General features: G+C 41.5%; 1 protein-coding gene across 8 annotated transcripts in view; it reads left to right on the top strand.

Moving 5' to 3' along the window:
- The window catches only part of CSNK1G3 (casein kinase 1 gamma 3), a 448,270-nt gene that overhangs the window by 403,836 nt on the left and 17,789 nt on the right, over positions 1-26,645 (top strand). For 6 of the 8 annotated variants that reach the window (XM_029619760.1, XM_029619702.1, XM_029619750.1 and 3 more), the window contains 2 exons: positions 20,855-20,961; positions 21,807-21,830. In XM_029619760.1, coding sequence (XP_029475620.1) covers positions 20,855-20,961; positions 21,807-21,830 — 131 coding nt within the window. Of the gene's footprint in view, positions 1-20,854; positions 20,962-21,806; positions 21,835-26,645 lie in introns of those variants that run through there. The other 2 variants (XM_029619721.1, XM_029619712.1) reach the window with 2 other exon arrangements.

Raw genomic sequence — 26,645 nt, 5'->3', positions numbered from 1 at the left:
AATAGCCTCTTTCACCTCACCTTTTAACCATGACAGTAATCGTTTTGCCTTCCTTCCTCCTTTCTTAATGCGTGGAATACATATGGACTGTGCCTCTAGGATTGTATTTTTAAACAATGTCCATGCCTGTTGAACACGTTTAACCTTTGCAGCTGCACCTTTCAGTTTTTTTCTATTTTCCTCATTTTATCAAAGTTTCCCTTTTTAAAATTTAGTGTTAGAGCTGCAGATTTACTTATTGTCCCCCTTCCAGTTATTAGTTTAAATTTGATCATGTTATGATCACTGTTGCCAAGTGGCCCCACCACCGTTACTTCTCTCACCAAATCTTGCGTTCCACTAAGAATTAAATCTAAAATAGCTCCCTTTCTTGTTGGTTCCTGAACCAATTGCTCCATGAAGCAATCATTTATTACATCCAGGAACTTTGTCTCTGGCAAGTCCTGATGTTACATTTACCCAGTCAATATTGAGGTAATTGAAATCTCCCATTATTATTGCACTGCCAAATTGGTTTGCTTCCCTGATTTCTCTTAGCATTTCATCATCTGTCTGACCATTTTGTCCAGGTGGACGGTAGTATACTCCTATCACTATACTCTTACCCAACACACATGGGATTTCTACCCATATAGATTCTACTGAGCATTTAGTCTCTTGAATGATCTTTATTCTGTTGGACTCTATACCCTCCTGGACATAAAGTGCCACACTCCCACCAAGTTGATCCTCCCTATCATTGTGATATAATTTGTACCCTGATATAGCACTGTCCCGTTGGTTATCCTCCTTCCACCAAGTCTCTGTGATGCCAATTATGTCAATCTCATCATTTGCTGCTATACACTCTAACTCCCCCATCTTTCTTCTTAGACTTCTGACATTGGCATACAGACATTTCAAAGTGTGGTTTTTGCTTGTTTTAACAACCTGCTTTTCAGTTGTTTGGGATAATTCGGAACTCATTAGCTTTGGTGATTTTTTACACATATGCATATGAACTATGTTTGCATTTAATGGAACCTCTCTATTGGGATGCCTGTTTCATTAGTATCCTTCAAGGATACATTTCTCCGAACCATGCACTGCTGAGTGACTGTTGGCTTTCCCCCTTGTTCTAGTTTAAAAGCTGCTCTATCACCTTTTTGAAAGTTAGTGCCAGCAGCTTGGTTCCACTCTGGTTAAGGTGGAGCCCATCCTTTCGGAAAAGTCTCCCCTTTCCCCAAACGTTTCCCCAGTTCCTTACAAAGCTGAATCCCTCTTTCCTGCACCATCGTCTCATCCACGCATTGAAACTCTGGAGCTCTGCCTGCCTCTGGGGACCTGCATGTGGAACAGGAAGCATTTCAGAGAATGCCACCCTGGAGGTTCTGGATTTCAGCTTCCTACCTAAAATCCTAAATTTGGCTTCCAGAACCTCTCTCCCACATTTTCCTATGTCGTTGGTGCCCACATGTACCACGACAACCGGCTCCTCCGCAGCACTGTCTATAATCCTATCGAGGTGGAGCGTGAGATCTGCCACCTTCGCACCAGGCAGGCATGTTACCAGGCGGTCTTCACGTCCACCTGATTTCTTGAATATCATCTACTGGTGCAGCCATCTTTTAAAAGGGTCAGACTTCAAGAAACTCGAAATGTATCTTTTCAGTAACTGGCTCATTACTGTGGAATTCATTACTATTAGCCATATTGTGAACTTACAGATCTTAAGTCCTTTAGAAAGCAGCTTAAGGCTTTTTATTTGTTAAGGAATTTGCCGTCCTGACTTAATTTTAGAGTACTTTGTTTTTGTTTAATTTTAAGATTGATTGATGTATGTGTATATGATTCTTAAGATACGTAAACATTTGTCCTGTATGTTTTATGTTTATGAATCTGTAATTCATGTAATTGCTTATGTATGTTTTTATATTACCATGTGTAATCCTTTAAGTATACATTTTATTGTGTACTGCAGGTTGTCTATTAAATCATTTTTTATACATTGAAAGTACGCTTTGTGCACATAATATTTTCTAAGCAGAAAGCATTTTTTATGTACATTAAACGTCTTTGTGCACATTTTCATGTTAGCATGGGTTTTTTTAAAACTTCCAATGTATTAGCATACAATTAGCTTTAGCTTATAGCATTGGGAGTTAATGCCATTTTTACCACATAAGTAAAGAAAATGTAAGCTAAAACACAGTAACAGAGTAACAGAATGCAGTAACAAGTTGGCTTCCTCCATCAATCTTGTATTGGAGTTTGTTGGAACATGATTGCTAAGTGGATTTTCAATGTCCTGGTGGTTAGGTATTCAGCAAAAATGAGTTTTGTATTCCCGTTGTGTTGCTGGTGTTTTATCTTCCATCTGTTTAGTTTACTTGATAAAATCCCCATTTTACACATTTGCTTACGGTTAAAAAAAAACAAAAAACACCCAGGAATGTAAAGATTTGAATGTTTTCTTTCTGTAGATGTCTACTTCTCACAAATGTTTTAGGCGTGGCCATGTTGACCTGTCTGATTTTTTTCCTCTGCTCTCTATGAATGGCAAAAGACACTCCATATAGCTCTGGACATAACCCCTATTAGAAGGAAATGTGCCCCATGGTTCACTAACATCTTAATTATAACCAAGTGACATCTTAGAAGGTGAAGGTATTTGACGGAAAACAGTCGCCCTCTGACTTCTAGCTGTGTACGTCTAAACGTGATGCCTAAGAAAAGAAACTGCTAAAGTTAGGGATTAGGGAAGTACCTAACTGCGAGAACTGTTTGCTATTGTAAAGTCTTCAACAGTTCATAAAGATATTGTTCCTCTCATGCTATCATTAGATATGAGAAGCTTGCTAATTATTTTGAAGATAAGTTTGGACATATTTCTTTAGGCTTCTCTCACAAGCTGTTTCAGTAATATCATGTGAAGATTGTTGAAAAAGAAAATGAAACATGCGGTCCATTCAATTCATGTTACCAGGTTCTAATGAAAGTTTTATGTTCTGACATCAGTGGCTTTATATCTAAATTGGTGAATGCCTCTCTGCAAGAGGATCATTTACTCAGTCCATTGAAGAAAGCAATTCAGATTTGAATGATTTTAGGATATAAGAACACTAGATATGCCATACTGGGTCAGACCAAGGGTCCATGAAGCCCAGTACCAGCTCTCCACCAATGGTCAATCCAAGTCACAAGTACCTAGCAAGTACCCAAACATTAGATAGATACCATGCTACGAATGCTGGCAGCAAGCAGTGGCTATTCCCTATTGATTAATAGTTTATGGACACTCCAGGAACATATTCAAATCTTTTTTTAAACGCCAACTACATTAGCTGACTTAACCATATTCTCTGGCAATGAATTCCAGAGCTTAATTGTGTTACGTGAAAAATTGTTATGATTCATTTTAAATGAGCTACTTGCTAACTTCATCCCCTAGATAGTGTATTGTCTGAAAGAGTAAATAATCATTTCACATATACCTGATCAAGTCCTTTCATGATTTTGTAGACCTCTGTCTTATACCCCCCCCCACCCCCCAGTCATCTGTTCTCCAAGCTGAACAGCCTTAACCTCTTTAGCCTTTCCTTATAGGGGAGCAGTTCCATGCCCTTTATCACTTTGGTTGCTCTTCTCTATACTTTCTCCAGTGCAACTCTATCTAGTTTGAGATGCGGTGACCAGAACTGCACACAGTATTTAAGGTGCAGTCTAATCATGGAGCGATACAGAGGCATTATGACATCCTCCATTTTATTTGCCATTCTCTTCCTAATAATTCCTAACATTGTTTGCTTTTTTTGACTGCAACTGCACACTGAGCTGACAATTATAATGCAATATAGACTATGATGCCCAGATCTTTTCCTGGTTGGTAAGTCCTAATATGGAAGCTAACACCATGTAACTACAGCAAGAGTTATTTTTCCCTATATGCATCACCTTGTACTTGTCCACATGATATTTCATCTGCCATATGGATGCCCAGTCTTCCAGTTTCACAAGGTCTTCCTGCAATTTATCACAATCTGCTTGTGACTTAATTACTCTGAATAATTTTGTCATCTACAAATTCGATAACCTCACTCATCATACTCCTTTGCAGATCATTTACAAATATATTAAGAAGGACTGGTCCAAGAACAGATCCCTGAGGCACTCCACTGTTTACCTTTTTCCACTGTGAAAACAGACCATTTTGAAAATTATCCTATTTCTTCTTTACCTGTCTTTTCTACGGTCATTGATGCTATCCTACGTCAACTGTACACTTTCATTGATGAGAATACCATATTCTATTTTCAGTTTGGCTTTGAATAGTATCGCAACACTGAGACATTACTTAATCCTAGTGTCTGTTTTTAGGTGAGGATTTGAGTAAGGCACTAACTTTTTTTCTTGTGCTGCTTGACACCTCCACTGCATCTGACATACTATATAATGACATCCTACAATTTAGATTGTAGAAGCTTGGTCTTTTTTTACATTGAATTGTCTTTGTTTTCTTCATTTTTTCATGGTGGTTTTCAAGACAAATTTGAGGCATTTTAATTCCTCCCTTCATGAAATCAGAATCTTGCATTTCCTTAAGGTAGTTAAGAGCTGGATGTCTAAATAGTCTTACTTTTAATTTGAAACAAACCCCCCTGAGTTTTCTATTGCTAGCCACCTTGTTTGTTTCTATTGGTTTTTCTATAGCCATTTCATCACAAGTACTTAATTTGGGAATTGTACTTGATTCTTTGTCTCTTCAGCTACAGGTTAAAATCCATTATAAAAAATGTATTTAAAGTTACACGTAGTGTAACAGGTGAAATTTTTAGATGAATCAATGAGCTAAAAATTGTTTAAATAAAAAAAGGTCATCTCAACTTCAGTTATTGTCATGGTTAATAGTAGCAATGGAACACAGCCTGAGTTGCAGACTCAGTTTCCATTGTGCAGTAATTGAGTGTAATAAGTGATTTTTAAGTTGTGATATTAGCAGATATAAATTAGAAGTTCCAAAATATTTATTTGCAACCTAAAAGTCTAAGTTTTTGTATTGAATGCTATCATAGGCAAACTTGAAATTGTAATTATGAAACCTCTCAAGCTGAAGCGACTAACTAAAATAGTGATTTCATTCTACAAAACCAAGATTAGTTGAATGGAAATGACTGTAAATGCTCGCTATGCTTAAAGGCTGTTTTGCCTACCCATACCTCATGTACCTGGCATCTCCTCCCTCACTTTCCTATGCTTTTGCATGAAGGAATAAGGGGAACCCCCATTAATAGATTCAGGATAGGAGAGACAGACACCCCTGAAGCTGTCCGGGGAAAAATCTAGCCAATAAGATTCTGCTGGAATAAGGGCCAGTGCAAGGAGTGGGCTTATTCATGGAAAAAAGTCCCCATATCCACCAATGTTTTACAGTAACACTTGCAGGTGCCCTATGATCATAGACTGCATCATCAGCCCCATACGCCCTGTGGTCGATACTACTGTTCATCTATCATCTGTCCAAGGTGCAAGCAACCTAAAAGTAAACAGTATCATTATTAAGCTTCAGGTTATATGTTGCCTTGAATGATTTATTAAAGAGGCATCAAAGTGCCTTCTTCCTTAGCATGTCTACTACTGGATGACTTTCAGCTTATAGATTTTTGGTTGCCTTCACTACTGCCATGCTGATTACGTGTCTATTAGCAAGTTTGTCCTCCTTTATGTGCAGCACCACCATTGTGGGAGCAGATCTAGAAACAAAATATATTTTGATATGCCAGAGGACTTCCAAAGTAGATGTAGTCTCCACTCATGAAATATCAAATCATTCCCCTCCCCCCTCAAGCGTCAGCAAATAGTTAAGTAAAGGGAGGATCCTTCCACATAGCTGACCTACTAAATGAAGAGAAGATTTCCTAACATTTAGCAGATGGACTCAGGACCAATGGGTATAGTATGCTCCTGATAGCAGTTGGAGACTGAATCAAATTTCAATCTGACCTCAGCACTAGTACATATACCCCTGCAGGAAGCTCTGCTCTTCAGTATTCTTCAGTCTCCATAGCAGTTCGGGACTCTAACACGCTTGCACAGCGTTAGAGTAATTAAACTAAAGAAATTACAAACAAGAAGAAATCTTACCTCTACAGACGAGCCCTGCTCTCCTGCAGGGATACCTACAGGTCCCTCCCCCAGTTGAGAATTCCTGAGGTGATTTCCATGATCCCTCAGAGGTAGGCCTCGGTCCTGCAGCCGGTCCCAGGTGCGGACTTAGACCCCGGCAATGGGAGCGACTGACAGGCAGTGGGTGCCACACCGAACGCGGCGGTGAAGGTACTCTTCCCTCTCCCCACGCAGCCGGAGACAGCCCAGAACGAGACCGGAAACGCCGAGACAAGGTAAGGTAGAAAACTTTCTAAAAGTCTCCAGTCTCCGAGGCTCGGAAAGCCGCACAGATTGCCAGTCGGCGTGTCTGCTGTTTGGTTGATCAGCCCTGTCCAGGCTAGACCCCGATCCAATACGAGGGTCCTCCCACGTGGAGACCCTCCGAGGTGGTCACCATATTGCTCATATGGTCGCCGAAGCCATTTTCCCTCGATCGCTGCCCTGTCCGCCTAACTGATCCGTGCGCACAGAGGCAAGCTGGGTGCACAACTTAGTTGTGCGCACAGCAACGCGCGCATATGTGCCGGGCGCACAGCAACGCGCACAAGGGGGCCGGGCGCGCAACCACGTGCTCAACGGTGCCGGGCGCATAAGTTAACTCTGTGCGCACAGCAGCGCGCGCATCTTGTGCTCGCATCCCGGCCTACACGCACATCTTAGGCGCACCCGGAGCGCATATCTAGGCCTCCCAGCGCGCACATTAAACGCACAAATCATGACTCCACCGGCCAAGAAGGTCAAGGCTCAAACCCTCTGCCCAGCCTGCCACATAAGAGCTGCGCAGCACGAAGAGGTTACAGCCCTGGGTCTACAGTGCGAGGATGCTCTGGGAAAACCAGGTCAAGCCCCCCCCCCCCCCCCCCAGCCAGTACAGGAATCCGGATCCACTGATAGTACACCGGATCTTGCTACCCCCAGCACAAGCCTCCCTCAAACGGGGCCCCTTGGGGACGCAGCGGTTTTCAATTTAGACCCAGGATCCTTGTACAGACCTTCATTTACATGCAACCGGCGCCACCGATGGCACAGCCACTACCTCTCCCAGAAGACCCTAACCTACCAGGGCCCTTTAGGCCCCCCAGAGACATGCCTCCTCCGGCCAAAAGTCTCACCGTAGGGGACACGGACACCTCTGACGAAGATCAAGAATCCCTGGAGGAAGGGGAAATCCCTCCAGGAACGGAACCTTACCGAACCATGAGGCGTTTTTCTCCAAAGACGAACTATCAGATCTCGTGGTTCACAGCTTGAAGGAGCTCGCCATCCCAAGCACTAGTGCCACAGGGGAACCGAAGACTAACCCTCTCCTAGAGGGATTCCGTCAGGCCTCCTGCCATTTCCCTCTGCTGCAAGCCGTACAACAGCTGATCGACTTGGAATGGGATGCTCCAGAGGCCAGTTTCAAAGGCGGACGGGCCCTAGAAGTCCTCTACCCACTGGAACTCTCAGCCAAAGATCATCTGGTGTTTCCCAAAGTGGACGCCATGGTCTACTCAGTCACAAAGCGCACTATCATCCCAGTCGAGGGAGGAGCGGCACTCAAGGATGCTTAGGACAGATATCTGGAATCCATCCTTAAACAGTCATTCGACTTATCAGCTATGTCACTACAAGTTCTCCACATCGCTAACCTACATAAGAATATGGAGAATATTCGAAGCCTGGTGAGAGGACCACGACATCCTTCCGCAGACAGTTAAAATTCCCACGATCCTGGAATTTCTGCAGGACGGCTTACAGAAGGGGTTGTCTCTCAATTCCATCAAGGTTCAGGTGGCTGCATTGGCCTGCTTCGGAGCCAAAGAGAAAGGCAACAGCCTAGCATCTCATCCGGACGTCTCCCGCTTTCTTAGAGGGGTCAAACAGATTCGACCACCCTTAAAGTGGCCGGTACCCCTATGGAACCTCAATCTAGTACTAGACTTCCTAGCGGGATCCTCCTTCAGACCTCTTCGCGGTCTGTCCCTATGACTCCTAACTTTGAAGACGGCATTCCTAGTGGCAATATGTTCGGCCCGTCGCATCTCCGAACTCCAAGCACTATCCTGCCGAGAACAGTTCCTCAGGTTCACACCGGGATCCATACAGCTATGCGCACGGTCCCCTCCTTCCTCCCCAAAGTGGTTCCTCACTTCCATCTAAACCAAACCATTTCTCTGCCATCTCCAGGCAAACATAAGGACTCGGAAGAATCTCGCCGTCTTTGACATCCTAACGTCTGAAGAATCCTAGTCTGATACCTGGAGAGGTTGGAATCCATACGAAAGACGGACCACATATTCGTCCTTCACAGAGGGAAGAAACAAGGGGAAGCGGCCTCGCGGGCAACCATAGCCCGCTGGATAAAAGAGGTAGTCAAGGCGGCCTGTGTAGAGGCAGGCAAGCTTCCACCTCTACAAGTCAAAGCTCATTCCACTAGAGCCCAGGCAGTGTCCTGGGCAGAAACCAAGATGCTGTCACCCGCCAAGATCTGTCGGGAGGCGACATGGTCCTTCATTCACACCTCATCCAGATTCTACCGCCTGGATGTTCAGGCTCGGGAGGACACAGTATTCGCAAGGGCAGTACTAAGTGGGCTATAAGCAGCCTCCCACCTGGTTCGGGAGAAGCTTTTATACATACCATTAGTCCTGAGTCATCTGCTACATGCTAGGAAATGGAGACATTACTTACCTGATAATTTTGTTTTCCTTCGTGTAGACAGATGGACTCAGCATCCCGCCCCACGGCTGCCGCCAAACACGGAACCTCAGATGACAATCTCCAAGAGCAAGACAAACACGGGTAAGCCACACTTTCCTCTAATTAGGACACACATCGTTGCCAGGTATCAGCGAATTTCGGTTGAGTGCACTGGCGGTCTTCAGCTATAACCCACATCAACCAGTTCAAGTTAATTAAGTAATCCAAGTTAACCAAGTTAATCAAATTATTCAGCCACACATATATCCACAATTGCTTTTCGAAGAGAATACTGAAGAGCATGGCGTCCTGCAGGGGTATATGTAGTGCTGACGTCAGATTGAAATCTGATTCCGTCTCTAACTGCTATCAGGAGCACACTATACCCATTGGTCCTGAGTCCATCTGTCTACACTAAGGAAAACGAAATTATCAGGTAAGTAATTTCTCCAATGTACTCCAGATCAAAATGATGCCTTTTTGTGAACCCTAGCAGTGACCAGAGATAGTTGATGTAAACAAAACCCTACCCATTGGGATAATTGTGCAAGCAAAATTCAAATAACCAGTTAATGATTGCTAATAAGCATCACTTTTTTTGTTTTATAAACTGTTAGAACATAAGAACATAAGAAATTGCCATACTGGGTCAGACCAAGGGTCCATCAAGCCCAGCATCCTGTTTCCAACAGAGGCCAAACCAGGCCACAAGAACCTGGCAATTATCCAAACACTAAGAAGATCCCATGCTACTGATGCAATTAATAGCAGTGGCTATTCCCTAAGTAAACTTGATTAATAACCGTTAATGGACTTCTCCTCCAAGAACTTATCCAAACCTTTTTTGAACCCAGCTACACTAACTGCACTAACCACATCCTCTGGCAACAAATTCCAGAGCTTTATTGTGCGTTGAGTGAAAAATAATTTTCTCAGATTAGTCTTAAATGTGCTACTTGCTAACTTCATGGAATGCCCCCTAGTCCTTCTATTATTCGAAAGTGTAAATAACCGAGTTACTCGTTCAAGACCTCTCATGATATTAAAGACCCTCTATTATATCCCCCCTCAGCCGGCTCTTCTCCAAGCTTAACAGCCCTAACCTCTTCAGCCTTTCCTCATAGGGGAGCTGTTCCATCCCCTTTATCATTTTGGTTGCCCTTCTCTGTACCTTCTCCATCGCAACTATATCTTTTTTAAGTTGCGGCGACCAGAATTGTACACAGACTTGATGAGGAAATCCAAGACATTGGTTTAGAGAACATGTTTCTTCCCTGCCCCAGTTTTCACCCCAGCATCAAACTTCCCCTAACTAATGGGCAAAAGGTGCTTATGGGCTTTTGCTGGTCTTCCTTTTGCCTCCCACATCCCCTTTTTTTCTTTTATTTTAATCCACATTGCATGATTCCTTTTCATTTTAATCATTTTGAATGTAGATTCCATAAATCATACAAAAGAGGCTCCTCGCTTGAGCTCTCCACTTTAACTATCAGTGGAAGCATCAGGAATCGAAGTCACTTGATGCTTTTGTCACATGGCTAGAACTTCACTTGGGTGGTCAGTGATCGCTGGTACAGCCCTGGGAATATACCTTCACTGTCTAGTTACTGGCATGCTCCTAAGATTTGTTATTCTTTTTAAGTAGTGCCCAGTCCTAGCCAGGTAATCTATATATTAGAAAATTAACCAGTGAGAGCAGAGTTGGAAAGCGAAGTGGCAAGTAGGAAATAAGCTGCAGAATAGAACCTCACTGAAGATGGTCTGAGCATATCAGGACAGTAATTCGGCAAGTGGGGATAGCAGAAAGGACAAAAGAGCATTTGCTTTTTTAAGCCTAAACAAGTAGAGGGCTACCAGTTATCCCAGGACAAGCAGGATGCTAGTCCTCACATATGGGTGACGTCACCGAACGGAGCCCAGCGCGGGAAACCTTTCTGTCAAAGTTTCTAGAAACTTTTGACTGGCCCTGAGAGGCCACTGAGCATGCCCAGCATGCCATGATATTCTCTGCCACAGGTGTCTCTCTTCAGTCTTCGCTTTTCCGCGCTGCCTCACGCATCGTGGGACTGGAGCCGTTGCATTCTTCACGAATTCTTGTGACTAAAACTTAGAATTCTCAATTTCTTGATATTCTCTCTCACAAAGTCTCTCACGGGGTTTATTCTCGCTGGCTGATGAGTACCGTTCACTTTGAATTCTCATTTTCACTCTCACGAATTCACATCGGCCGTCGATCCCAAAATGGCGACAGGATTCAAAAAGTGCCCTGTTTGTAATAGAAATATGTCGATAACCGACCCACATTTGGAATGTGTTCTCTGCCTCAGCGAAAAACACGACGTGAGTACATGTCCCAAATGTGCCGAAATGACAGAAAAAGGATGGAAGGCCAGGCAGGAGAAGATAGAACATTTGTTCCAACTACAGTTAATTCCCTCTCCTTCCAAGTCATCGAGGTCGTCTCCGGCTGGAGCAACCAAACGAGCACTAGTTAAAAAACCGCGTCCAAGGAGAGAGATCCAAGATGGCTCCCTGAACAGTCGCATATACGGACGCTCCCCAAACTTTCCTCTTACCGCGATTAATTTTCTTCTTTTTTGAAATGCCTCACAAGAGAAAGGGCAAAGTGAGGGTTTATCCATCCGAGCCAACACTTTCAAGTGGGCAGCGTGTCATCCCGCAATTTGCGATGCCACTAAATCCAAATCGGGTCTCGAGCCCCGCTGGCGGGACAGGCAGAGGAGAGCCGTCGCCGCCTGGGGAAGTATCGACCCCACGAACAGCCGAGGACAACAGCTCAGACCCCGTCGATCGTGTGGAGGAGTCTGCAGATGAAGTTGCAGATCTCTCTCACCCGGGTGGAAGCTCTGACGAGGTTATTGAGCAAGGGACTATACCACTTTTCTCCGTGGCTCCAGAGGACTCGGCAAGGAACGAGGTAGGAGCCGAGAGAATACCCCAAAGTCTATCAAGGGGAGGAGGAGAAAATGGAGATACAGGCGGTATGAGAAGCCCTTTTCAGGTTATAAGACCGGCTGTAATCACTATGGAATCCCTATGGGACTTGATAGTCGGGATGAATAGGGCAGTAAATGAATATACCCGGGAAACGGACGAGAACTCTTTAAAAATATCTTCTTTGGAAACTCAGCTAAAAAGAAATAGTGATGAACAAACAAACAATTTAATACAAGTGAAAAATGATTTAAAACAGATATCAGAACTGAGTGTGATGTCTTTGAAAGAACAAGCAGCCTCTATGCGTAGGCTTGAATCTATGGAGAACTATTTAAGACAACTGAATTTAAGGGTACTAAATTTCCCTAAGGTAGTCGGTGAACTACCTTTAATAACGTTTAGAAGATATCTAAAGGAAATTCTGAAGATCCCAGAAGAGAAGATACCAACACCAAAGAAAATTTTCTTTTTGAAACAAAGACAGACTCAAATTCAGATTTCCCCTATAGGGGCTACGGCTGATTTTGAGAATTTATCTGAATATCTAGAAAGCTCAGGTTTTGAAGTTATGGAAAGACTGGTTTTATTTGTCTCACTATATTCTGAACAAGATAAAGCTTTGATTATGAAATATTATTTCAAAGTGTTAAATGTTACCTATTTGGGAGGGCCCGTCCGTATATTTCCTGACTTATCCAGAGTAACCCAGTTACGTAGGAAAGATTTCTTGAAAATGCGCCCAGACGTTCGTACACTGGGTGGAGAATTTCTGTTGAGATACCCTGCTAGATGCGTAATTAGATACTTAGGAAATGTGTACGTGTTTTATAATCCTGATCATTTAAGGAAGTTCATTGATGCCAAGAAGTCACCCCCTCCATCATAAAGTACTCGCATAAAGATAAATAGAGGGTAGTGTCAGGGAGCCTTACTTAATTAGTGATTTTCTTCTATTTTTCTTCTTTATTATTTCATCTCTCTCCTGAATATTTCTTGAGAAAATATAAAAGGAAATTTACCTGTTATTAGTGAAATACCATGGAAAGGAATATATTTCTTATGTGTTTAACCTTTTGTTGTATTGCTATGCAAAGTAATTCTTTGTATTATGTTGTAAAAATTCAATAAATATAAAATTAAAAAAAAAAAAAAAAAAAAAACGCGTCCGGACGGATCCGGTGATCGCCCGTCCTCACCATCGTCGGTGTTATCTACGAAATCGGCGGACCATCAAAAACCTAAGCATCGCCATCGACGTCCGTCATCCTCCACGTCGATGTCCCAGGACGAATCGATGCCGAAGCGGCCCAGAGAGCAGGAAACACCGGCACCTTCCGCGCCTGGGCCTTCGTCTACGCCGATTCCAAGCACAACTTCAACTACGTCGCAGGATGTTCCCTTACTGCCACTGCTTACAACTTTGATGGCTACATCAGTTGTTCAGCCGGAATTGTCTATTTTAATAAGGCAAGCGGTCCTCCAGGCTCTTCAAGAGCAAGTTGTCCCGGCGATTCCGCCGATGCCAGTAGGAATACTGATGCCGGTGTGTACACCGATGATGGCGCCTTCATCGACACCAAGGACCTCGATCGATTTGATCAGAACTACGCCGAGACTATGGACATCATCGACATCGATTTTTGCCCATATTCCATCGGGCCAGTCGATGACGTTCCCTATTCCATCGACGTCGATGACTGCGATAACGCTTCCGTCGATGACAACATCGAGGACACCCTCGATACCATCGAGACAACCTTTACTCGAGCCACCAGAAGTGCAAGACGAGGCTTTCTATCGACGCCTCTTACAAAAAGGTATCAAGATGTAATCGATAATTTACCATCTACGAGGCCACAGGACACTACTGCTGTATTTTCCATCGATGATCCACAGCCAGGCCCCTCAGGCCTTCACTTTCCAAAACCTAAAGAAACACCAAAATCTCCTTACAGAGAAGATTATGAGGATTCTTGGGATGGGCAACACTCTCAATTTTCTTCAGAAGAGTTTGTCCAACCCTTCTTCTCCGGATCAGAGAAAGAAGTCATCCCCAGAGGATCTCTCATTCTCATCATTCATCCAAAGCATGGCTGACTCGATTCCATTCAAGCTTACAGCAGAGGAAGAAACCAGGGCACAAACCCTTGAGGTTTTACAGTTTGTTGACCCACCCAAACAAGTACTGGCAGTGCCAGTCCATGAGGTCCTATTAGATCTTCAGAAACGAATTTGGGAACATCAATCTTCTGTTCCTGCAGTGAACAAGCGTGTGGACACTACTTATATAGTCCAGCCAGCCCTAGGCTACCACAAACAGCAACTACCACACCAGTCGGTGGTAGTGGAGTCGGCACAGAAAAAATCCAAACGTGTGCACCCACACTCATCGACTCCACCTGGTAGGGACCACAAATTACTAGACTTATGGGGAAAGAAGGTCTATCAGAGCTCTATGTTAAACACCAAGATTTCTGCCTACCAGCTGTTCATCACTCAATACCAGAGGAACCTCTGGAAACAAATGGAAGTTTGTTACCTCCCTACCCACACAGTTCCAGAAACCAGCACAAGCTGTAATCAACAAAGGCCTGGAGGCTGGCAAACACGTGATGAGAGCAGTCTACAACAATTTTGACTGCCTTCAGAACAGCAGCAGCTGGCATCACTGCTCGTAGATGGGCCTGGCTCAAAGCATCTGACGTCAGGACTGAGGTCCAAGAAAAACTGGTGGATCTGCCCTGTCTAGGGGACAATATTAAGGAAGCTGTACAACAACTTAAAGACCACACTGAGACCCTACGGCAGTTGTCTCAAACCCCACAAGAGCCTGCTACTCAGTCTTCTCGTCGTCCTCCACGAAGAGAAACTAGACGTCCTTATTACAGGCCACGCAGATACTACCCCCACACTTCTAGGGGTAGGTCTACCTGGCCACAACAATGATCCCAGGCCAGACAATCTAGGCCTGCTCGTCCTCAACCTCCTGGGCAGACAGGCCCTGCGACAGGCTTTTGAAACACAGACCAGAGGACAAATCCAACCTGTAAATCCCAAACCAAATCTACCAGTGGGCGGAAGAGTATCTCACTTTCATACAAATTGTCAAAACATAACATCAGACCAATGGGTACTCTCCATAGTCTCTTGAGGCTACAAACTAAATTTCATCTCAATTCCTCCAGAATTTCCACCAACTTCCTGCCCAAAACAAAATTCTCAACTTCATCAGTTACAAATAGAATTATCCACCCTTCTGAGAGCCAGGGCTATACAACCAGTACCCCGGACACAGCAGGGCAGAGGATTCTACTCCCGATATTTCCTCATTCCAAAGAAAACCGGAGGCCTACGTCCCATCCTAGACCTCAGAAACCTCAACAAATTTCTGAAAAAAGAAAAGTTCAGGATGGTTTCTCTAGGCACCATGCTTCCACTTCTTCAAGCAGGAGATTGGCTTTGTTCTCTGGATCTTCAGGATGCTTACACTCACATACCAATATTCCCTCCTCATCGCAAGTACCTGCGCTTCATGGTGGGACATCAGCATTTCCAGTACAGAGTTCTACCTTTTGGACTGGCATCTGCTCCCAGAGTCTTCACCAAATGCCTGGCAGTAATAGCAGGACAATTGCACAAAGAAGGTGTCCATGTCTTCCCATATCTAGACTGGCTCATAAAAAGTCAGTCTCCACAAGGAGCTCTTACCTCTCTAACACGAACAATTACTCTACTTCACTCTATGGGATTTCTCATCAATTATCAAAAATCCCATCTCACTCCAACTCATCTGCTTCAATTCATAGGAGCAGAATTGAACACCAATCTAGCAAAGGCCATTCTACCTGTAGATCGAGCAGACACACTCATTCTACTAGCAAAATCCATCTCCTTACAGAAATAAGTGACAGCTCATCAGTTTCTGACCTTACTGGGTCATATGGCCTCCACGGTTCATGTTACACCCATGGCAAGGCTCGCCATGAGGATTACCCAATGGACTTTAAGATCACAATGGATCCAAGCCATTCAACCGCTACACTATCCAATTCAATTGACCCAACAACTAAGATCATCTCTACGTTGGTGGACAAACAAGGACAACTTGTGCAAAGGCCTCCCTTTTCAACAACCAGTTCCACAGATAATTTTAACTACAGATGTATCCACCTTGGGTTGGGGAGCTCACATAGACAATCTCCAAACACAAGGGACTTGGACAAACCTCGAAGCAACATTTCAAATCAATTTTCTAGAGCTTCGAGCTATACGTTATGCACTGCATGCGTTCAAGGACTGCCTTTCACACAAAACTGTTCTGATTCATATGGACAACACAGTAGCCATGTGGTATATCAACAAACAAGGAGGTACGGGCTCGTATCTCCTTTGTCAAGAAGCCGCACAGATTTGGGACTGGGCCCTGAACCACTCAATGTTCCTCCCGGCCACTTATCTAGCGGGCATACACAATGTGGTGGCAGATCGACTCAGTCGTCAGTTCCAACCACACGAGTGGTCCCTGGATCCCTCAGTAGCGACCAGGATATTTCAACGTTGGGGACAACCAACAGTAGACCTCTTTGCGTCACATCTGAATCACAAAGTGGACAACTTCTGTTCTCTACACAAACAGAAGAATCAGCCGGCCAAGGATGCCTTTGCTCGGCCTTGGAACTCAGGCCGACTATACGCGTATCCTCCAATATCACTCATAACCAAAACTCTAGTGAAACTACAACAGGACAAGGGGTCCATGATACTCATAGCCCCATATTGGCCTCGACAAGTTTGGTTCCCCACACTGCTAGACCTCTCTGTCAGAGATCCCATTTGTCTGGGAGTAGCTCCCACTCTCATAACTCAGGATCAGGGCCGGTTGCGACATCCCAACCTTCAATCCCTATCCTTGACAGCATGGATGTTGAAAGCTTGATATTACAACCTCTCAATCTTTCACCTCATATCTCAAGTTCTTATAGCTTCACGTAAACCTTCCACACGAAAGAACTATTCTTCTAAATGGAAAAGATTCAGTTTGTGGTGCTCGGAAAAGAACATAAATCCTTTCACCTGCCCCACCACTTCTCTACTAGAAATCTTATACCATCTTTCGGAATCTGGTCTCCAGACTGCATCTATAAGAGTACATTTAAGTGCAATCTCTGCTTACCATAACAAGATGAGAGATGCACCTATTTCCAAACAACCTCTCGTAAGTAGATTTATGAGAGGTTTAACTCACCTTAAACCACCAATTCGACCACCTTCCCAGAGTGGGATCTGAATGTGGTATTAACAAGACTCATGCGCTCTCCCTTCGAACCCATAGATTCTTGTGATCTTAAATTTCTCATTTGGAAAACTATCTTCCTCATAGCCATTACATCAGCTAGAAGGGTTAGTGAGTTACAAGCACTTGTAACATATCCGCCTTCTACTAAGTTCCTACATGACAAAGTGGTTCTCCGTTCACATCCAAAATCCCTTCCCAAAGTAGTTACGGAATTCCACTTGAATCAATCCATAAATTTACCTACATTCTTTCCAAGGCCTCATTCCCATCCAGGAGAAACAGCCTTGCATACCTTGGACTGCAAGCGTGCACTTGCCTTTTATATAGACCGTACTGCAGTTCAGAGACAATCCACAGAACTCTTTGTATCCTACGATCCAAACAAACTGGGTAAAGCAGTGGGTAAACATACTCTGTCCAATTTGCTTGCAGACTGCATACAGTTTTGCTATGAAAAAGCAAGCCTTCCTCTCCAAGGGCGAGTAAAGGCACATTCAGTAAGAGCAATGTCAACTTCAGTAGCACACTATCGTTCAGTGCCAATCCTTGACATATGTAAAGCCGCAACATGGAGTTCTCTTCACACCTTTGCAGCTCATTACTGCTTGGACAAAGAAGGAAGACAAGATTCAGCCTATGGACAATCTGTCTTAAAGAACTTGTTTCCAGTTTAATCTCAACTCCTTCTACAACCAACTTATTATGATCTTCGGCTGACTCATTCTCAACAACAATACTTTACTGTTGCTTCACCACTAATGACTCGGCCTCTAGCTTGCTATTCACCCATATGTGAGGACTAGCATCCTGCTTGTCCTGGGATAAAGCAAAATTGCTTACCTTGCAATAGGTGTTATCCCAGGACAGCAGGATGTAGTCCTCACAGAACCCACCTGCCACCCCGCGGAGTTGGGCCTCATACCTTTATTATTTTATTTTTACTAACGCTTTTGCTACATACGAGACTGAAGAGAGACTCTTGTGACAGAGAATATCATGGCATGCTGGGCATGCTCAGTGGCCTCTCAGGGCCAGTCAAAAGTTTGTAGAAACTTTGACTGACAGGTTTCCCGCGCTGGGCTCCGTTCGGTGACGTCACCCGTATGTGAGGACTACATCCTGCTGTCCTGGGATAACACCTATTACAAGGTAAGCAATGTTGCCATCCCCACTTGCCCCAGTCATGTGATGCTGGCATTTGGTTGCCATAGCTACCCAGTGTCATTTGGCGTCATTCAGTGTTTCCTACGTTGGGGCAGAGGTTGAGCACCACTTGCCCTACCAGGAGAGAGGATGTTGGGATTTGTAATGCAGGTATCTTGTGCCCTTGGCTGTCATACAGTGCAGCAGCTCAGGGTGTTTTTCATCTTTTTTTTTAATTGCACTTCCCCCTTTATAATCACCCTCCATTTTTAATCCTTCCCTTCCTAAGATCCTATGCCTAAGAGACTCTGGGAACCCTTTTGTAGCCCGGAGGATTACAGAGGTCCACCTTTGAGGCATGCCCTCAGCATCACATGTTGGCACACAGACTACCATAGCAGTGGGCACCATCTTCCCTTTTAAGTCTTAAGTGGCACCACATCTATAATGCATCCAGGTCTGAGCAGTCCCAATGGATAGAGAATCATCCAATTTGGATCCTCCTCAGCATTACAGACTAGGCCACAGAGCCGATCTTTCCTTCATCCTTGTCAGAGTTGTGAAAATGTAACAAGCTAAAGAACACTTTGTTAATTAAAAACATACATATATGCATGGCCATTTGAGTGCTTAAAGTGCTGTTTGTAAAACTGAAACCACTGAGCCACAATACCATTATAGTGATGGTTTCTATAATTTTTACTCTGGAATGCTTACTGTGTAGATATGGAAATAAAACTCCATTGTAGAAAACGTGTTCTTTAATTTGATACTCAGGCCATCCTGAGCTTGAAACACTGGGTTCAAGGATGTATACATTTATCTTCTGAGTAGAACAGAAGAGAGAAATTATTTGCTTGCCATGATTTTGAAGGTCTACAGTATGTGTGGCCAAATCTGGTCCTCAGGAGCCACCAGACTGACTGGGTTTTAGGATATCCACAATGAATGTGCATAAGAGAATATTGCATTATAATGGGGACAGTGTGTGCAAATCCATCTCAGTCATATTCATTGTGGATGCCCTGAAAACCAGACCTGTTTGTGGCTCTTGAGGACCGGATTTGGCTGCCCCTGGTCTACAGCATACTGTGCCACTCCTTTCTCCGATTGCCCCAGCAATGAGCTGCAATGAGGCTGGCTCCAATTGGGCAGGAACCCCAGCAGTTGGAGGTGACTGGGTATAAAGCACAGTCTCACATGCTCTGAAAATCATAAATGATTTAGGATTTATATTAATACAGCTAAATGTCTTAAGGCTTCATGTTTTCCTCTGCCCAAAAGGTAACATTTTATTGTTAATAGTGCTTTTATTTTTTTTCCCCTAAATGAGTATAATTTATTTTTTTTTATATTTTGGGGGGGGTTTTGTGTTAGTGTATGAGTCATAAGCCCTGAACGTCTTTTGGCAATTTTGGGAAATGCATAAAAATGTTTTGTTACATATCCAAAATTGATTTATTACTCTTGGAAAAACTGTTTTGAAAAATTTGCTTAAACTTTTTTTTTCTTCTTTAAGCCTATGTATGATGTGATGTGTCTGCACTATATTAGAATCATGGTTTACCCACTATAGGCTTATCCTGGCCTCTGATACACTTACTAATATACAAAAAGAGACTGGAATAAAAATAATTTAATGAGCGTATTAGTACTGCTTATAGATTTTTTTTAGTTCATTTTTGCTTGCAATCATATTTTAACTTTTCATCATTTTAAATTACATTTTAAATAGTCATATCTTCATAGCTATTCTGAATGTCTAGCAGTCCACTATAGCTGGGAATTCTTTTTCTTCATGTATGCAAAGTATATATTTTGGTGTTTATTTTGTAGTTATTTTATATAGATCATTTTTTTTCACTTCATCTCTGCCACACCATCACCCCCACTGTCTTTACTTATTCCATCTTCCTACATTTGCTCCAAAGCTCGTTCTGTTTTTATGAGAGCAGTGCTGGAAGTACTGGCACTAGCTTCAACTCATCAGTACCATAATGGAGCCAGAAGTGAAAGCAGCTGCACCATGAGACAGCACCAGCATTGATCAAGAGAGCAAGCAGAGCAGGGATACAAAGATGGAATAAGCAGTTTTTGTAGCATTTATATTATGTGCATAAGTTGTTTTTTTTTTTTTTTTTTTAAATTGGAGTGATTAATTGGTATGTTTGGATTATAAGAGAAAAGCAGACTCCTTAGCTATATTTACAGCCTGACTGCTTCTCATCTCTGTTAGAATGACTGGTAGATCTGTAATTAATTTATTCTTTCTAGGTTTACACTGCCTAATTAGAAAATGCAGATCAAAATTTTGTTTTCACAAAGTCAGTACTTTCCAAGAAGTGTTTCCCCGCCTCCTGTGGATCTTTATTAAAGCTCTGTGTGGAAGTTTGAAGCTGGACTTATCTGATGGTAGATTTTATTTAGGTTGCTTTAACATGACAAATTAGGATGGTGAAAGGAATAAAAGTCATGTTTAGGTGATTTCTTTGACCAGCAGCCATAATGGTAATGCATTAACAGCACTAATAGATTTTTGTTATGCTGTGCAATTATAGCAATGTGAGATTTATCCAGTTATTTAGTTTTGTAGAGGTGTTTTTCTTTCATGCTTCTGGTATGTATTTACAGGTTGTAAGTTCAACGAATGGAGAGCTGAACACAGATGACCCAACTGCAGGACATTCAAATGCACCCATCACAGCCCCTGCGGAAGTGGAAATCATGGATGAAACAAAGTATGTACTATGGTTGCCTGTTAGTGTTATGAACAGATACTTTCATTATAATTGTTTGTTAAACCATTTGAAATTTGTGTCCACACATTAATAAAAGTACTGTTAGCCTTTTATGTGAAATGTCAGTAAAACCTGTTCTAAATCTCTACTTATGATTTTTAAGTGGCAGAAGCTTTTTTTTGTTGTATAATAATCATTGATTTATTTCTGAGACTTGCAACACAATTATAGACTATAAATGTACTAAAAGGTGTCTGGAATTATGATTCTTTTTGGTAAACATTGTATCCCTTTTTCATGTTTATGAATTTATTAAATGTTGAATTTTGTAGTCTTAGCAATAAATACCAAGCTACAATAACTTGTGTGCTTAAACCATGAATGAGTTAATGTGATTGACTAGTTCAGGATTGATATATATGGCCAGCCATCCAGTTATGGTCTGATATTCACTACATATTAGGGCTTAGACTGAGAATAATAATCCCTCAAATTTTTGAAAGGCAATATGCGCAAAAATGTTCTTTCGTGCGACTTCATAAGCTGTTTAAATTCATACGCGCCACTATAATCCATATAAAATATCAGGATTTTTTGTGTGCATTATGTTTTGCCATGTGCACAAGGTTCATGACTTGTGTGTGTACAAGCGCACACATGCACAGTTTAGAGAGTGACTGAGAATTAAAAGTTTAGTGTAATTTCTGTTGTTGACTTGTGGTTTAAGAAAAACTGTTAGATTTCTGTAGTTGTAAATGTAAATTAATGTCAGAATATTCAGGTTCTGTAAAATCTTAGGTTCTGTTTCTGATTTTTCTTTTTCCCCTTGTTTTCTTTGTGCATAGCTGCCAGAAAGTATTGAACATGTGGTGAGTTGCTCCAAAGTGTAGGCAGGTGGAAATGGCTCCATCCATCAATAACTGTTGGTTCCCGTCATAGTTTTAAGTGGGTTTTTGAAAATAGTGAAATAAAACTGATAATTTTACAAATTACAGTTGGCAAACTTACCTAAATTTTCTAATGTAAATGGGAAAAAAAATAATTTATGGAGGAGCTTTTTTTCCTGCTGCTATTTGTTTTGGTGGTATACTTTATAGTGCACTTTCTAATTCAGTTTTATACAAAAGTTTTTGGGTTTTATGTTACATCTAAAACACAGTATTGCTTCACGGGTGTTACTTGTTTTATAGTTTTTACTTGGTCAATTGTTTTCCTGAAATGCCTCTGAATTTTTCTATATTCAAATGCAGAGATTGTTACAAATCCTTCAGAGCATTTGGATTCTGGGGCCCTGCCATTAATTTGTATGGTTTGCCAGTCCAAAGATTCTGACCATAGAGGTTTCTTAAATTTTGTAATTCTTATGATTGTGACCATGAACTAATGTACAAATTATATATGTACAGTAAGATCTGACACAAAGATTAATAAGACCCTATTCATTGTTACAGTCTTAAATGTGTATGTGTGAGAGAGATAAGGATCTAAAAAATAGCAACATAAGACAAAAATAAAATCCCCAAATTTGCTAAAATAAAAAGGTATCTTGCCATAGCAGCACTTAAATACAGAAATCTCGCAACCTCACACATCTGGATGATAAGGGCTCAGTGCATTACAGAGAAAGTAAATAAGTGTCAGAAAGGTGGTTCTTGTGAGTGCTGCCTCTTGGTTGATTCACTACACTTGACTCAGGTCTGCTTTTTGGGAAATAATTCACCCATTCTCCAAGTAAAGATGAACCTACCTGCATTTCTCTTTTAATTATGTCTAAGCTTATACAAAGCTAATGGGAATGGAACAACTTCCCTATGAGGAAAGACTAAAGAGGTTAGGACTTTTCAGCTTGAAGAAGAGACGATTGAGGGGGGATATGATAGAGGTGTTTAAAATCATGAGAGGTCTAGAACGGGTAGATGTGAATCGGTTATTTACTCTTTTGGATAGTAGAAAGACTAGGGGGCACTCCATGAAGTTAGCATGGGGCACATTTAAACTAATCGGAGAAAGTTCTTTTTTACTCAATGCACAATTAAACTCTAGAATTTGTTACCAGAGGATGTGGTTGGTGCAGTTAGTATAGCTGTGTTTAAAAAAGGATTGGATAAGTTCTTGGAGGAGAAGTCCATTACCTGCTATTAAGTTCACTTAGAGAATAGCCACTGACATTAGCAATGGTAACATGGAATAGACTTAGTTTTTGGATACTTGCCAGGTTCTTATGGCCTGGATTGGCCACTGTTGGAAGCAGGATGCTGGGCTTGATGGACCCTTGGTCTGACCCAGTATGGCATTTTCTTATGTTCTTATGTACTTGTCTGCCAGGGAACAATTGCCATCAAGTAAGAAAACTGCTGTACACAGCTAAACAATTTAATACTGTTTTGGCTGCATATGGAAATGGTATTAACTGATTTTAGATGGTAGTGTCATGCTATAACATAAAAAATTGTGGCTACTAACCCTTACTGCTGACTCAGATGCAGGGGTATAATATTTCTGTTCAAAAATACTCTTAATTGACCAAAAAATTTGTGAAGTAGAAAAGTGGTAGTTTCATATTTTGGCCATTTAGCAAAACACAGACAATGGTCTGACATCTGGTCTTAATTGTGTAATCATCAACTTACCACTATTCTGTAAGTATGTTGACTGGAGTCTTGAAAGATGCACATAATCATTTCCCCTGATGAAGAAATTCAGTTTTTCGAAACATGACTGTGTCGGGAGATGCTTCAAGTCACACAGAATACTTTTTAAGCAAAGTACTAAACTAATGGAGGATTTGTGAAGTCACACAATCTAGTATTTAATTTGAGGAAAAGATTTCTGAATTCTGTCCTGTTTGGTGATACCAGTTGAATGGGACATGCGGGTTTATAAGCTGCTCGAATGGCATTTGACTTTCACAAGCATTTTTGAAAAATTTTATAAAGAAGAAAAATTACATAAAGAAAAAAATATTTTGTAACCTGTGGGGTTTCTGGCACATTATATGGTAGAAGGTAGTAAGTTGATGACTACACGATTGAGTAAGACCAGATGTCAGACCATTATGTTGGTGTTTTGATAAATGGCCAAAATATGAAACTACCACTTTTCTACTTAACAAATTTTATGGTCAATTGAGTATTTTTGAACAGATTTATTATACCCCTGCATCTGAGTCAGTAGTGGGGGTTAGTATCCTCAATTTTTGGTGATATTCATTGTTAACCCCTGAAGTAGAGAATTACATTATAGTTATAACATAAAAAAATGTCATGCTGGATTAGACCCAGATGCATTAGGCCCAGCATTGTAGGCCAGGTACTTGGCAGATCCCAAACAGTAAATATGTCTTGTTGCTCACACCCAGGAATAGAGGTGGCATTCCTTAGTCTAACTGCTAGCAGTGATTAATGGACTTTTCCTCCTGGAATCTGTCCAAACCTCTCTTGCACCCTGCTATACTACTAAGTCTGGCACCAGATTCCACAGCCTTACTGTGTTAAATGAAAATGTACTTTCTACAATTTGTTTTAAATCTGCTGATTGATAGTTTCATGGAGTGTCCCCTTGTTTTAGTAGTATTTAAAAGGGTAAATAGCAGTCCTTTATTTACCTGTGCTACCCTACTCATGATTTCATAAAATTCTATCATATCCTCTTAGTCGTCTGTTCTCCAAACTGAAGAGCCCTAACCTGTATCACTTCTGTTCATAAAAGAGCCATTGCATTCCCTTTATCATTTTTGTTGCCCGCCTCTGCACCTTTTCTAAATACTGTCTCTTTTGAGTACTTGAACTGAGGTGAAGCGAGATTATAGAACAAGAGTTGCAGTTAAAATGTTCTTTGCCAAGTAATTACAATTTTAAGTATCTCAATTAATGAAGAAACAATATCTCGTTTGGAACATTAGAAAACTCTAAAACAATATGTAAGCTTTAGTGGGGAAACTTCTCAGATTGTATGGCATTTTAGCATGAATTAATTAAGCACCTAGTATAGCCATGCAAATAAACATAGCTTTGTTTTTCAGTGGGTGAGGTTAATACTTCATTCACAACTTCTTGTGAAAACCTATGATATAGAATTTTGTTTGGTGCATCCATGCTTACTGTAGTATTTGTAAAGTGCATATAGCTAAGAGTAATACCCAGTATCAATAACAAATTCTTATTTTCCTCTCTTTAGAGCAGCAATATTCAGAACATTCTCACAAATTACATCTCATAGAATATCTCGTTTCATGTTTTCTGAGATGTTAGGGTATCACAGACAATATAGGTCTGTTGACCATAGTGTGAAGTATTTTGTAGCTCTGTTCAAAGACATACTACATATTACTGTGTAGTGTAATGTAATATGTCTTTCTGGTTCTATGGTGCAACCATACCTTGAGTATTCTGTGCAGTTATGCTCGCCCCATTTTAAAAAAGATATAATAGAATTAGAAAAGGTTCAGAGAAGAGCAAAAAAAATTAAGGAGATGGAATGGCTCCCTTATAAAGAAAGGCTAAACAGGTTAATACTCTTCAGCTTGAAGACGAGAAGACTGAGATGGGATTAGTATCCATTTTCCCAGTGACTGAGATCAGGTATACACTGAGATCAGTCTCTACTTGCTTGGGATAAATTTATAGATAGGACCTGGTTAGGCCTTATATTAGATTAAGGTGCACAGCATTTGCCATCGTGAGTTAATGTTCTTAATGGATAAATCAGTCATCCTTGCATAGTTATAGTAGGATACATCAGCCATCTAGAGTTATTGTCCTAATAAAATAGTCTGTTCTACACCTGTTTTTATTAGTATTGTATTTAATATGATTCTTTTGTTGGTTTGATTGGATATTTTGGTTAGTAGTCCAACTGATGGATTATGTGTTCTGTTTTAAAAGAATATGTATTACTGTAGGTCATCTTAAATTTTGTTTCATGCCCTGAGAGCCTGAGTATAAATTGATAGGAGATGCTAATTACCTTTACAAATAGTACTAGAATTAAGGGACACTCTATGAAACTGTTAGATTTAAAAAAAATTTAAGAAAGTATATTTTTTCAGTCAATGCACAATTAAACTGTGGGATTTGTTGCCAGAAGATGTGGTCAAAGTTAGTAGCATAGCTGAGTTTTAAAAAGTTTGTAAATGTTTCTGGAGGACAAGTCCATTAATACTTGTTAGGAAGAAAGCATGGGAATCACCACCCCTATGTCTGGGAATGAGCAAAAGGAAAGGGATCTTCCAACCATCCAGATTGACCACTGTCTGAGACAGGAAGATAGGCTTGAGGAACTATTGGTCTGACCCACCATGTCTCATCTTATGATCTTGTTTGTGTATAAGTACTGATGAAAAAATGCACAGTACACAGTGATTATAGTTTTCTTCTGTCCATCCACTGAATGATTATATGTTTAAAAAATTGACAAACATGCACTGTAAGTATTTATATGCTGTATTTAAAAGGAACATATTAGATGTCTTCAGATAAGGACCTATTGGCCCACTTGGTTTGCCCTCGCTTTCTGTGATTTGTCTCTCTGTTCCTTACCCGCACACACTGCAGCACAGCTTTGTCAAATGTACAGCATTCATAATTCCACAGATCAGTCTCGCTACTATGTCTCTCTTACACACAGTGAATTCTCACTGCCATCTAGCTTGTGAATAAATCAAGAGGATGGGAGTATTCTGTCTC

The sequence above is a fragment of the Rhinatrema bivittatum genome, chromosome 1, assembly GCF_901001135.1.
Source record: "Rhinatrema bivittatum chromosome 1, aRhiBiv1.1, whole genome shotgun sequence".
Lineage (NCBI taxonomy): Eukaryota > Metazoa > Chordata > Amphibia > Gymnophiona > Rhinatrematidae > Rhinatrema > Rhinatrema bivittatum.
This window is presented reverse-complemented; position numbering and strand designations above follow the sequence as displayed.